We start from the raw sequence: 15,515 nt of genomic DNA on the forward strand, positions 1-15,515 counted from the left end.
TACTTTTTTTGTATCTTCTACATGTCTCCAGCCAAACCTTTTGTTAAAAGATGTTGTTTGCGCAACGTGCGTTAATATCAGAATTCATAAAAATGAGCGAAAAACAACGTTTATTTTTGTTATTTTTTATTTGTATATTCTGAGATGTTTCTAGAGATGAGATACAAGATTCAGTGTAACCAGACAAGAGATTTTAATTTTTTGGATATAAAAGGAGATGAAATTTTGTGATGTTTAGGAATGAATTTAGGGGAATGTCTAAGATTTTGTTTTATTTTCTCATTTTTGAAGGAAAATTGAGTTTTGAGTGCCTTAAGACCGGTTTCTAATGCTATATGAGGTATTTTAGTTGCATTTCCCAAAAACTACCCTAGCATGACCCTGCTGTATTCTATCTGCCTAACCCTAATGTATACTAGACACTATATACTACATCAACCTTTTATTAGAAGTGGTGCCTTAATTTAGAGACAATGAAATATTTAGAAGCACTATGGTATTCCCTAAAGAAGATTTTATGAATTACACTAGGACAGATTAACTAGGTTTCAAAATGAGAGGAGTCTAGTCCATAAAAATGAGAGGACATCAAATAACTTATATTTATTATTTCCCCAAACCATGCTGGAAGGATTCCTAAAATCCATTAAGCACATAATTGCAGATAATTCAACATCCAAGCCAGTGTGACTTTGGTTTGAGGTCAGATTTAGTTAATATCTGGTGTCGTCAGGATTACATACTATGTTGTGGAGTTGAATTCAGTGAAGATTCGGTCCAATGACAGAGTTACAGCTAGGAGACATTGTTATTGCATTTTCTATGTCAATCCCTTTCAACTAGTCATACAACTAGTCAAACCTGTCTGATTTAAGCCTCTTACTTGACTATACCCTTAATTCAACCATTAAATTCACTCTATCTCATCCAATACAATCTATATTCCACAATAGATACACCCCTGTCCCTTTAAATCAGAATATTTGAACAGATTTCATTCCTTGAATTTACATACAATGATTATTGTTACAGAAACTTTTCATTCTTTCACAATTTAACATAAATAGATCCACATCATCCTAGATGTTTCAAATTCTCTCACTCAATTCATGAAAAATTCCAGAATCGAATTTTTTCACTCTGTAACAGCAACAAAAAATCAGCATTTTACGAGCACATCCGTAACGAATAATTTCATTTTCAATGGTTTTTCGATATTAAATTATTTTCAGTAATAAATTTTCCCAACATATAAAAAATTAGCTCCCAAAAAAAATTTACGATCACTCAGGGATAATAGCTCAATTTAAAGGTGAAAAATATACTTTTTGTCGGTTCCATATGTATATGCAGCTAATGAAACAAGTGTTTTTTGCATAAATCGACAAGCCTTTAATTTATCACATGCAGTTTTATTTGTTTTACTAATACTGTAGATTCATTCGCGTACAAATATCACCAAAATGATAGAAATTTAGATAATATACAAAATATAGCCGTCATGTAGATGACTTTTTCATTTTAGAAATTATTTCAAATCACACAACATTTTAGGGACATATTGTTCACGTAATTTTTAATTCAATGGGGATGATGTTGTTGTCACTATGCGTATATGAGGATTGATGAGTCGCGAATAAGCCAAAATATGAATTTTAAATGTTTGAGGAATCTAGAAACAATTTTATGCTTATTTTTTAGCATGTGTGTAAGGAATTCAAGAACAAAATTAATCAATAGTTTTGAATTTTTTGAGAATTTCAAAATGTGTTTTGGAATCTTGTATGGCTATCACCTAGTTTCCTACCAAGACCGTAGATAAAGAGGAGGGAAGCTTTGTCGCACAAGCCTCTTCAAGATCTGGCAAGTCATTTATACAACACAAATTTCCGTTCAAGCCTACTTGCATAATTCCCTGCTACGTCCTTCAACCTAGTGTCATCTGGTTTGTATACCATATGTATTTCGAGCGATATAAATGAAAAAAAGACTTCTTTAAGAATTTGGAAATGGTCCCGAGCAACACAAAAGAGAAGACATAGACAATACACGTTCAATAACAGACTCTGAACATAATGTGACCTACAATTGATTGCCAAATTGAGCTTTATGCTAGGATTAACAGTTTATTAATAGAAGCAACCTTCATTTGGCTTCCACATGGAGGTAACTTCTGTTTTATTATTTCCTTACTGCTTACAATTTTCGCTGGTCGTACAGATCAACTGTGATGCTGGGCATCTCTTAGTTTAGCATTTGAAGTATGCTTTCCCGAAATCCCGGTCCCGCAAGGACTCGTGACAGGACTGTTCCGGAATTTCCCGGTCCCGATATCGAGAAAGCATAATTTGAAGCTGTTTATAAATGTATGCGTGATGGAGACTTGTAAGCTTCATGGTCGAGCCTTCATTATTTGTGTTACTCGAGGCTTTTCTCTTACTCGAGGCTTTTCTGTCGCTCAGACACATGTATCACTAAAGCATATGTCTCAATTGTGCTTACTTCATTCTCTTAAAGCGAATCCATTCCATACCTACAATTCTCCTCTTTAATATTACCTAGTAAATGCGAGACAAATTGAATAATGCTTCATAATTCCGAGTACATGTTCATCAGACTGTACAATTACGTTGTTCTTGAATTATCTCTTTAACACGGTACAACAAGCACTTACAATAGATTCCAATGAAAAGCATTATACACCAAAAAAGAAAGCATTCGTTGTGAAGAACTTCCACAAAGTTTGTAGCTCAAAGAAAAATAATCTAAACAAATCTCTTTTTCTCAAAAATGAACATCAAATGCTGCTTAAAGAAAAGTGTCGACAGCTCATAATAAAAACAATAAAATATAAAAAAAAAAAACATGCTTTTGCTGCTTCTCTTAATTGCAATTTCACCAAAAAAATAAGAACATTGTTTAATGAGAAACAAAAGAAAAATAAGAACTGCACTTGTTGATGTTAATTTGATATTCATTCTCTTTCTCCTTTTTCTAATTCTCACTCTTTTTTCATATTTTTCCTTTAATTATTATCATTTTCTTTTATGTTTGTTCCTTTCTGCTGCTTTTTCTTTTGCATTGTTGCTAAGCGAATTAAATAACAAAAAAATCTACGTCTGTAAATGAGAGTTTTTATGAAAATATAAAGCTTATAATTGAATTTAATATTAATCAGATTTTGTGCAAATTTCAAGTAACACCGCAATTTGTATAGTATAACTACCGCGAATCTAATGATGAAAATGAGCATTTACATGATTGAATTCAAAACGCTTTACTTTACTTTTTATTTTTTATGCTTTTTAAATGCTTAAAGACTTTTTGGCAAAACAAATTTAAAATTGCGCTTCAAGGATCATTTGGTGGATGGCACTGATTTTCTGTGGAACTAATTATTGAGAATTTTTGCTGATTCTTCCTTCTATTTAAATTGACTTAGTTGCAAATTATTGAAATTTTATTGAGGTTAAAAGTAGAAAATTCCTTTGAAAATTTTCATAAAAAGATGGCAAAATGAAAATTGCAATTGAAGTTCCTAGAATATTAATATGTAGCATAAAGTCAAGGATAGTCATTATGAATGCTATAATTTATAAAGTTCTTTGGAATTTAAGCAATAAGGAATAGGAATGTTCTTCCTACAAAGTATTTTCTTAATTAAAAAGTTGGCATTTTTAAGTAATGGTGCGAGTTGCTCAGGATAGCTCAGTGTACTCATATATTATGTAGATCGGACTTTCTTACTCACTTCCTTGGTTGGGTCGCACTTGGAGACAATGACTCACATTGATGACATCTGAAGCTAGCTATTTCCTTCTAGAACTTCTCAATTTGGAATGTTAATGGTAATTTAGCAATAATCCAAAAGTGAATTCACGGGACAGGGAAGTAGCCTAAGGACATCTAAGGGATGACAGGGGTCAAAAACTAGATTAGGTCTTAATGGCACCTTTAAATTGAGCAAACCTACTTTATTCTTACCAAAAATTCCAAAATTTCCATTAATTTACCCCAAATGTACTCAAAGAATTCCTCCAGAACATCTGCCTACACCAATATGATCCGCACTCGATAAAACCTTTTTTTTTTGTTATTTTTGAATGAATTTATGTAACTATTTAAAATGGAATTCTCTCACAAGAAGTGAGTCCATGCTTTTTGCTATTTGCTTCAAATTTTTTTCTCAAACAAGTAACAACGAACATTTTTTCCTTGATTAAAAAATATATAAAAATTTGATTAAAATCAAGTCAAGAAAAATTGTTTTTTCAAAATTAGGTTTTGTTGACTTTAAAAACCTTAAAAAAAGAATCAATTTTTATTCCCATAATTCTGTTTCATTTTTACTCTATTTTAACAAAAAAAAAATTATTTTCATGTTTTATTAATAATCATAAATATGAAGCAATATTAAGTAACTGAAAAAAACAAAATATTTAAGGTTTGTCGCGAATTTATACGTGGTGCTTGCAAGCGAGCAGAGTCTGAATGCCGTTTTGCTCATCCAAAAGATGGTGTAATCCAACTCGATGATGGTTCAGTGACGGTTTGCATGGATGCAATAAAGGGTAGATGCTCACGTTCACCCTGTCGCTATTTTCATCCTCCCTTACACCTGCAGGCTCAAATAAAGGCTGCTCAATCACGCGCGGTAATAGCTCTTAAAAAACTTTTCATTTTTTTTTTTTAACTCATTTTTTTAATTTTTGACTTTTTCATACTCATTCTCACTGTCTGTCTCGTTTAGCAACGCATTTTTTCATTATTTTTTAATTATATTTTTTTTTTATTATTAAGTTAATTTAACTGTTGTCATTTTCATCAAATTATGCTTCCTCCATACCAAAAAAAATTTATTTTTATTATTTTGCATCCATTTAAATCATGACTTGGGGGCACTTGCAGTTTAACTGCAATTTTTAATTAATTGGTTGTCGTGCGACAGCTATGATAATTAATCTAAATTGACTGTCATTATCTTGTTAATCATTAAGTATTACCCTTAAGTACGATAGGAGTTGGTCAATTGCGATCTCCATCAAATTTGAGGATCCCTAACATGCAAAGACTGGTTTTAGGTAACGAAATGGTCTTTCTGTAACATGAAAGCATGGTTTTTGAATGTTAGTGGATATGGAACTGTTTAAAATGCTCTAAAATGATTAAGATCTCATTCATCAGTTCCGTAATCTTGATCAAAACTTGATATTTTCCAAAAAGTTTCAATCCCAGTTTCCAAATCCTGAACAGACAAGAAACATGCTCATGAGTGTACCAGCTCAATTAAGCATGCTTTATCACAACTATTGAGTATACCAGAGCTTCAAGTCGACCCAGATTTTGTATTAATAAGTCGACTTGAGTCAACCTAACTCCATATAAAATTTGAGTCGACTTCAACCTCTTGTGTATCCTCATAAGCACGCTCATTTAGGTAAACATGCTCATTGCTTGTCAGGTAACCCTAAATGCTACAACTTATTCGCAACTTCTAGCAAAAATTCAAGTTCCTTTAGGAAAAACTTTTGGGATTCAATTTTGAAATTCGAAAAAAAAAAAGTAAAATTGAATGAAAAAATATGGAGCACAGAAACTTTTTTTAATGGAATTTCTTTGCGAAAAAAAAAAAAAAAGAAATAAACTTTCAATTCAAAAGATTCATGCTGAAAATTCATTCATGCTAGCTTTGCACATTTCACTGTGCTTCTTAGATTCTCATGTGGAATTGAATGGTTGAGTTGAGAATTGATTCCTTAAAATTGGATAATTATCTGATTTGTTGAGGATTTATGTCAGTTTGTGATCTACGTGCTTCATTAAGTTTCTGAAAAATGTTAGGACCCTGGTGATCAATTTGGGGAGTAATTTTTGAATTTTTTGAGGATTCTCATTTCTTTGTAGCTTGAAAAAGCCATTCTGAGAGGTAAACAACTTTGAAAAATATACAAAATTCAGCTATAACGGTGTAATTCTAGTGTAGAGTCAGATTTAGCAAAATTTGTCTAAAAATCAAACTTTATTCGAGCGCAGGACATCAAACTGAGCTCAAGACACTTATTGATAGCACATGTCACTTAAAATGTGACCCTAGGACAGTGTCATGTCAGGTTGATGTCACATTCACACCGAATCTGATTTTACTACTCAAATTTTGTATTCTTGCTGTCTTTAAAGCTCAGCAACAGCAGTTAACGTCTTAAACTATGCAATGTCATTATTATGGCACAATTCCATATTCAAATTTCAACAGCTTACGATTAACATGCTCCTTAAATGCATCGACAATCAACATCTACAGACACATTAACCTTACCTTCCTGTTCTCCGTTCATTCAACTTCTTTTAAAATCAGATTCCTTAGAAAATAAATCTAAAGTTAATAAATCAGATTGAAAAATCCCTAATCCATTTTAATTGGAATGTGTGATCAAATTGAGTTGAAGTACATATTATAAGTGACGATGCATAAAATTGTATTTTCTCCTTTCCTATTTCATTCTCATTTTAGTCTATATCTCTTGTTATTTTCATCTTATGGTATATTCATTACTCTTATGTAGGAGAAATTATTGAGAGTCATTATATGTAGGAATCATTAATTGCTCTACTTCAGAATGATTTATATGTGTGGATTGTTCTGTAACATGCACATTTGATGCATTAAATGTAACTTAATGTACTTAATACTATTGCTCATGACATTTACTTTTTCTTGCAAAAACACAAAAAAACGAACTTTTTTTTAGACTGGATCGAGTGCATTACAATCAGATTTAAAAGCTGTAGGCTCATCAATATCTTCTTACGCTTCCTCAACTTGCTTTGCTTCTCACTCAGCTTCACTGCCTATCGCTACTGTTTGTTCATTAAATAATAATGACCCTAATCCTGTTGGCTGGCGTAATGGAAAAAAGCGAAAAGCTGACACTCTACAAGTGGTATTTCCTTTTTTATTGATTTTTATTATTACTGTTATCAATATTATTTATTTCTCCTGTCGATTTTATTGCTCTCTCATGTGTAATTTCTCTCCTTTTTCCTCATTCACAACTCGATGCTCCATTGCAATTTTCTTTATTTTTTTCATCTCCTCCACTCATTCCTCTTGGCTTTTTTTTTATGAATTTTTAAAGCAAATTCACTTCGAATGGGAATGTTTTAATGAAGCTTTTAAGGGGATTTCCTTTGAGAATTAGAAAGTTAGGATATGAGTGTAAATCCTTTTAAAATCTTCTATAATCCCAACATTTTTAATTTACTATATATATGAATGTCATTTTTTGTAATATCCTAAAACTCATATAGTTGTTGAATGTTTTCTCATTTGTTATACCCTTTAGATCCACAATTTTTTTTTTTTGTTTTTGTTCCTACTCAAACATTAAAGTCATTACCATTCTAATGTAAAAGTTTGAAGTGAAATTAGACATAACGATTTTTTTGGACTGCATTAATCAAAATGAATTTCAATTAGGGCATTAAGTTGTGTTAATGGACAGCAAAATAAGAATTGAGTAGGAAAAGTTATGAGAGGAATTCAAGGAGGGGGAAGAGGGAGGAAGTGGTTAAAATTTCATATTTTCAGTAGGTATCAATTGTTAACTAATTGATTTGTGTAGTCGGACTGAAGTTTAATCTGGGGCATTGAACCATATGGAGGCGTAACTACCAGTGCGACTGCAAAGTCTCTGTGTCCGAGTGGTTGGGGAACAGATCAAATATCTGTAGGTTTCTCTTTTGTGATGACGTGGATTTGATTCCTACTCGATTGCCTAGCAAAGTAGTTCTTAAACTATGATCCGCAACAGAGTTGCTCAGTGTTGCACAATATTTTGTGAGCCGTGATATTAATCTAATTTAAAAATCCATATATTCATTAATCAAATGAAGGGTGGCAATCTGCTGTATTTTTGCCGAGACGCTGATGTGTTCAAACACATCAGTTACCTCACACAGTTAACAAAGCCTCAAAATGTCCAGATTTTTTAAGAAGTCGAAAACTTCATACAAATTTTGAGCATTTTCAATTTTTATGTTTTGAATCAAGTGGCACGCAGAAGAGCTTATAGAGTGCCACTCCCGATATTAAATTAGACACACCTGGTAGGTGCACTAGTTACTACACTTGTGCCGCGGTACACTAGTTACCAAACTAGTTTGTTGCGAGAAGTGTGGCAACAACTAAAATTTAAACAAGATATGGCTGTTAACTGTGTCCCGTCTTAAAAATTGAGAAACATTGCTCCAACCATTCTGTCCCTCATAAATTCAATGTAAAACTGCTGAATACAATCCAAAAATATCTCTCAGCAATTTAAATTTAATTTAATCTTCAGTAGAGCCTTTAAATTTCAATTTTAAAACAATAAATGCAATATGTTGAAATCCCAAGGTTATTGACACAGAAAATTCACCAACCCTAAGATTTATCTTTCGGTTTTAAACTTTACAACAAAAAAAAGGAACTAGATTCTCATATCATCGATCTGAATAGCAATTCTTATGTATAGATTTGCATAATCATATGCAAAAATATTTTACTTAACATGACATCAATTATTTTAAACTCAATCACATTTATTAGTTTATGCTGTATATGAGTATTTGTGCGTACATCCAACACACAACTGCCATTCGTGCTATTTCTTTTCATAATATAATCAGTCGAGGAAATTATTCAAATTTCTCTACGACACATCTGTTGGATCAATAGAAAATAATACGAAAACTATGTCTCATAGGAGAATTAGAACTGATGAATATTTTGAGTTTTTTTTTTTTTTCGATGTAAATGCGTGCTTGCTGCATATAGCAAAAATTATTTTGAAGGAACTACATCATATTTACTTTAAAATTATCATTTATGCTGCGCTAAGCTCAAGTCTTTTTTAATGCAATTTTATGAATTTTAAATCAACTGTGAATATATCCAACATTCAACGTATAATTTTTTGTGTATTTTTTTATATATCCTTGGTTAAATTGCAAATGAATGTGGTATACATACACGATACCATGTCTGGCATTATCATATATTTTAGTGCGATTTTTCTCATGGGATAATAAGTTACATGTCAAAAATTTTGTGTGTGCCTCCCTCCTTAAAATTCACTCATTCATTTTGCGTCTATTTGTGCCTGAACTAACTATCTCATTGAAATTTATAGTCTAACATTTTGGGGTAATTAAAATAATTTAGGAGTGTAGGCCTCTGAGCAGCTTCGATAATTTTTTTTTGTGTGACAATTAAAGTGAAGGAACAGTTTTGCTAAGCTGCAATTTTTGATAAGCTTAAAGTTGCTTTGGGATCGTTTGTTGGTGATGTCAATGTAAAAATTTGATCATGACACATTTTGTCGTGTCACAGTGGTGTGCAACATGTGTGCCGCGACACAGAATGCCATCAAATGATTTTAAAATGCCATGAATCGTGTGTGGTATCCATTGAGGATTGTTAATAACGTGTCTCACAATAAAAAGAAGGTTTGCCACCACTGCACTATTGCTTGATGCGTCACACAGCTGCATATCCACCCCCTTCCTCAATGTAGAAAGACCAACAACTAGAGTCTTCAATCCCAACATTGAATACCTTTGTTAAATTACATATTTGTTAGGATAACCCCTAGGATTCAGTACATTCTAGTCCCAGTACTCAAAATCCTACCCACAACCAAAAAAGCTAACGATTAACTCCAATAAATATTTAGAATTAGGATTTTATATACCAATTACAACTAATATCAATGTCTCTAATCTACACATATGTTTGTACATTATTATCATTCATCATTACCCATTATGTATATACAAACATTGACAAATTAGATAATTAGTTACATCCAATGCTTTTTTATCCTTTGATTGATTTTTATAAATGCTATGTGTAAGCGTCGACGTTAATTAGTCACTGAATAACTCGATAATTATTTGAAAGAATTGCGAAAATGTTTTTAAAAATTGCTGACTGAAACTGAGACAAATGTCAATTTATTTTTACAGCGATTTTGTATGGCAATCATTATACTTGGAAGGCTTCATAAAGGTCATAAACTTTTAGGGCTTTAATGGCTAATAATAAGGAAAATTAGTATTATTTTTGGAATGTCTTATTTCAGAAAATTGAAAGTCGAGCTGAGCAGATTCTGGTCGAACTGAGGTGACTTTAGTCGAGCTGAGCAGATTATGATCGAGCTGAGCTGTCTTTAGTCGCGCTGAGCTGACTTTAGTTGAGCTGAGCAGATTCTAGTCGAGCTGAGCTGACTTTAGTCGAGCTGAGTTGACTTTTATCGAGCTGAGCTGACTTTAGTCGAGCTGAGCTGACTTTAGTCGAGCTGAGCTGACTTTAGTCGAGCTGAGCAGACTTTTGTCGAGCTGAGCACACTTTAGTCGAGCTTATCAGACTTTAGCCGAGCTTAACTGACTTTAATCGAGCTAGTTGACTTTAATTGACTTTACACAAAAATTCTCACTTGCATTCCTGACAAGCATTACAATCAAACTCACACCTTTACTCAACCTTAATCCTTATACATATATGTAGATACCTGTAGGACTTGACAAATGCAATTGATACCAAAAGAATTTACGACTAAAAATAGACATTGAAAGTAGATATGACTGTACTTACTTCCGCATCGATTATCGTATTTTCATTAACGCCACACTTAATTATCCTTATGATATAGATTTGTGTAGGTTTTCTGCAAACAACTTCTAAAAATAAATTGACACTGACGTTTGTATTGATAGATACAGAATTACTAGAATTCTACGCAATTCCAACATTTTATAAATAGACATTAATGGACAGAACAAAAATTTGTCTTTAGCCCATCATCATATCCTCTATGCTTAATAGAACTATTTTCCTGTAATTATTTTTGAGTTTTATTGACATGATGTCTTATGGTTTCCGTTATTTTGTACTTTATTTATGTATTCAGTATTCACAATCAAACATGATTAATTAAACACTCTCATTTACATTGTAAATCATATTTTATCTCACCAAAAATTTTATTTTTCTCACATTTATTAATTTCAGATGGATATGAAAACTATTGGATCTATATATTATGAAAATTATGTAAGTTTATGTCCTATATACTATTTATGGATCGTTAATTTGATAGAATATATCTGATTGTTACTGCTTTGTATGTGTCTTGTGTCTTTTCTAATTTGATTATATGCATATCTTTAAATTTGAATCATAATGAATTGCTATTATATTTCTGGAGGAGATTGTTCACTTATGATGGTGAATTTGACTCTTTAAAGGCTATGGTGCTTGAGTTGGTAGATTTAGTTTAGAGTTGGGCAAATATTCGATTACTATTTTGTTCAATTCTACTTTAGCTTGCAGTTTATGAAGCAAAGATGTGGAATTGGTCAAAATATGACTAGAAAATGGTCATAAAGCTATCCCGAGTGACATAATGCAGCGAACCACATTTTTCAAGTTGTCGCTAGGGTAACTTTGTGTCTTACCATTAATACGGTGATGAAGCAATGCTCTAGAAAACATGGCGTGCTGTTAGGGAATCGATTTGCTCCATATCCTTGACATAAAGTCCTATTCTCAAAAGATATTCCAAACCGAGTTAGGAATTCGGTCTCTTTTGAACTTTGAACCAAAATCAAGTAAGAATGAAGATTAGAAGGCCTAATTGAGTCTAATTGTCTTTAACCCGAGTAGTACAAGTTAGTTAATTGATACAATTTCCAGCCCCAGACTGACCTGACTCTAGCATGGTGCTAGATTTGAACCAAATCACTGCTAGAGTCATGTTGCTCTGGGTACGGATTTTGGATCGATTAACTTAAAAATAGTTCATTTTCTTGGATTTTTGGAGCTCTTATGTGCATACTTACTTACTTACTTACTTACTTCGCTGGCCGTACAGATCAAGTATGATATATGTCCTTCCTCAATCAGCTCCTGAAGCTGACTCTATTGCTGGCTACCGCTTGTCAATTACCAATTCCAAGTGTGACACTGTCTTAAGTGCATATTATAGCTAAATACAAGCTTAGTGTAACCTTAGGGAAATTTGCCCCCATTTTACCCTTCTGACTAAGTACATGCTTCAGATTAGCATCATTTATGAACGCTTTCTCAAAAAAAAAACGCAAATTAAGGACTCTATGTCAGCTCACTCATATAACTTTCAAACATCAAAAAAGCACATGCTCATCTAACCTCAAACAAAAAAAGTTGTTGAGGGTTTTTATATCTAGAATATTTGCTTGAAAAAATACTCAAAATCTAATGTACACACTTAAAGCCAAATCTCAAAAATACTAGAAGCTATAATATTCATTGAGTCCTTAGCTTGAAGTACATTTCTCAACAAAATATATTCAAATTTAAACACCATTGAGATTCATAAACCTTTTTCGATTAAAATCTCGGTTGAGTGAAAATTGTGCATGCTTACGTGTTTAATTAACCTCCACCACATACAGATGCAGACACAGTTGACTAATGAGTTACTAATTAATGTTTTCTTTTATTAACAGATTCCTGGCATGGTGCCTTATAAAAGGTCCGCAGCTGAAAAATCTGGCATTCCAATTTACCAACCTAGTGCAACAAATTATCAACAACTTATGCATATGCAACAGCCATTTGTACCCATCTCATGTGAGTAATAATGATGATTAACACTTGTTCCTGAATTTAATTTTTTGTTTCTCTTTCTCTTTTGCCTGAACAGATATTTATAAACTACAAGATTTCCAACTTCAAGGGAAGTAAAAGGATGTAGATTGAGTTTGATATGTGATGGGAATGAATGACTAGGTAGTGTTGCAATATAAATTATCGATGATGGGTGCAATTTTATGGAATAATTATTAATGATGATTAATGGGGCTGTTCATGGGTGATGTGTATTGATTTAAGATTGATAGAAGAAGTAAAGTAGATTATTGTAGAGTTGTGAGGTGAAAGTTGTCCAAGACACCATATGACGTGTCACACTAATGTGGTGTCACACCAGGTTCATGTCACACATGTATCGTGACACACTGGTATATTGTCACACCAGTGTCTTGGTACTCTAGTGTCGTTGCGCTCTAGTGTCGTGGCACTCTAGTGTCGTTGAACTCTAGTGTCGTTGCACTCTAGTGTCATGGCACATAAGTGTCGTGGCACTCTAGTGTCGTGGCACTCTAGTGTCGTGGCACTCTAGTGTCGTGGCACTCTAGTGTCGTGGCACTCAAGTGCCGTGGCGCTCTAGTGTCGTGGCATTCTAGTGTCGTGGCACTCTAGTGTCGTGGCACTCTAGTGTCGTGGCACTCTAGTGTCGTTGCACTCAGTGTGATTGCACTCTAGTGTTGTGGCACACTAGTGTCATACCACACTAGTAACTAGTTTATTGTCATAGCTCAGCAGTCAATATACCAGTCAATATACATCACTTATGAACAATTCCCCAAAAATTAATAACTAATAAATTAATTCATATTTGTAATTTCATTTGCAATGCAAACAGTGAATTGATATTGATAGGCAACACATTCTATATTAAAATAAAATAAAACAAAAAAAAATATTTTAAAAATTATACATATGATATGGATGAATATAGGATGTGGTTCCAATATTTCGTATTGGAAAAAAAATGAGAATGGGAAATAAAAAAGCGACGAAACGGTCATCAGATTACGGTGGCAATAAAAAATTATATTCAAAAAAAAAAAATTATTAACAATTTAAAACAATAAAATTAAAAATTAATTAAAATACATTGGTCTATTAAAACATTATATTGAAATGGACGAAAAATGGTATAAAAATTGCATCTCTCACTTCCACTTATTGTAGATGTGTTTATTCATAAGCACATCGGCAAGCAAAAAATAATAATAATTTTTTTTATGCAGAAATGAAAAAAAAAATATTAAAATGAAGTGGAAATAAAAAAAAAAAAGTTCTCATATGGTTAACACATTAACACGCAGACCGGAAACGAAGGTTTTTTTAAATACAATATATGAATTGTATTGTACATAATATAAGGTAGGTGGTTATTAAGTGAGAGACGGAATTAAAACATACAAAAAATATGACGTGAAAATAATGAAAGTTCTGCAATAATAAATGATAATAAAATCACTTGCATAAAATCACATACACACACTACATACCAGTAGTCAAGCTGGTCAAATAGTCGGGAAATGTTTTTATGTTGCTTTAAGTTGAAGATTTTAAAATATTTTTTTAATATTTTTTCAAGTTTTAATTTCAACAAAATTTAGTATTTTTTGACATAAATGGCTTCATTTTTTCTCAAATTTTTATACATCCTTGAGTATTTAGGCTCTATTTGACTAGTTTTATGCTAAATTCTGGAGCTAATAATAGTCCTGTTGTATCCTGGACAGGCTAGTGTCGCTAAACAACGAAAATATTAAATATTTTAGAAATTGAAAGAAGTTTTTGGAAATTTGAACTATTTTAACCCAAATAAGAATCGAACCTTCATCCGACAATGTTTTGTGAACTTTTGTCATAAATTCTTAATTCTCAGTTCTTAAATTTTAATTTAAAAATGACATTTTTCATTCAAAAATCAATTTTATTCAAAATTCAATTTTTATTAAATTTTTTAAAAAATTTAAATTTTATTTCAAAAAATCTCGACTTTTGCCATTTAAACTTGACACCAACGAAGAAAATAGATTAAAAAAATCTAAAAAAACCTAACAATAAAACAAAAAAAATTATAAAATTATTAAAATAATAATAAAAAAAAAAGTTTTAATAACCGCGGTGCGACATTACACAGACACATAAAAAGAATGATGAAAAGTTGAAAATAAATTTGTTAGAAAATGTTTTTAAAAATTGTATTTTTGCCCTATGTTTAATCGATCAAGTTTAATTTCAAAAATTTAACCATAAGCACGAACATGTAAATAATTTTTGTTTCGATATCTAATTTCACTCAAAAAAAAAATTCATTTCAACTTTAATAATGATAAAATTCAATTTGTAATTAAGGAAAATAAATAAATAAATAAAATAAAATAAAGTAAAAAATTGATAAGATAAGAAAAAGTAAACATCAGACTGTTGACAATTTATATTGATAGAATCATGAGCATTCCTAAAAAAAATTTATTCAAGTTTGAAACGTGCAAAAAAAAAATTAAGAAATAAAAATAGAGTACGATAAAAAAAAATATTTCACAATTAAGATAAGAAAAATCAAATTTAAGCAAAAATAGAGTTCTGACTTTTTATTTGTAATATCACTTAAGTATCTATCAGTAGATTCACAGCGACTCGGTTCCTTTTTCAATCGAATTATCGATTCCCAATTTTATTTTATATGTTAATTCATTTCCACTATATTTAAGTGTGAAAATGGTAAATAATGAAGACATCGACAGCACCAAAAACTGATTTTATATCCAACAGAAAAAATTGCTGAGGTTAATGAAATTCGGTCACAATCAACAATTCAATTGAAAGTGATTTTGCATATTTTTCACTTTAT

General features: G+C 31.6%; 1 protein-coding gene across 3 annotated transcripts in view; it reads left to right on the forward strand.

The window, feature by feature from the left end:
• Nucleotides 1-13,068, forward strand: part of mbl (muscleblind) — a 34,541-nt gene extending 21,473 nt beyond the window's left edge. The window contains exons 5-8 of one of the 3 annotated variants that reach the window (XM_070646847.1): nucleotides 4,445-4,654; nucleotides 11,051-11,092; nucleotides 12,529-12,652; nucleotides 12,726-13,068. In XM_070646847.1, the coding sequence (XP_070502948.1) occupies nucleotides 4,445-4,654; nucleotides 11,051-11,092; nucleotides 12,529-12,652; nucleotides 12,726-12,766 (417 nt within the window). In that variant the 3' untranslated portion in view covers nucleotides 12,767-13,068. Of the gene's footprint in view, nucleotides 1-4,444; nucleotides 4,655-6,749; nucleotides 6,942-11,050; nucleotides 11,093-12,528; nucleotides 12,653-12,725 lie in introns of all 3 variants that reach the window. The other 2 variants (XM_070646848.1, XM_070646849.1) reach the window with 2 other exon arrangements.
• Nucleotides 13,069-15,515: the final 2,447 nt, after the last annotated feature.

The sequence above is a fragment of the Chironomus tepperi genome, unplaced genomic scaffold (assembly GCF_022539635.2).
Source record: "Chironomus tepperi strain 1889 unplaced genomic scaffold, CSIRO-AGI_Ctep_v1 contig_364, whole genome shotgun sequence".
NCBI lineage: Eukaryota > Metazoa > Arthropoda > Insecta > Diptera > Chironomidae > Chironomus > Chironomus tepperi.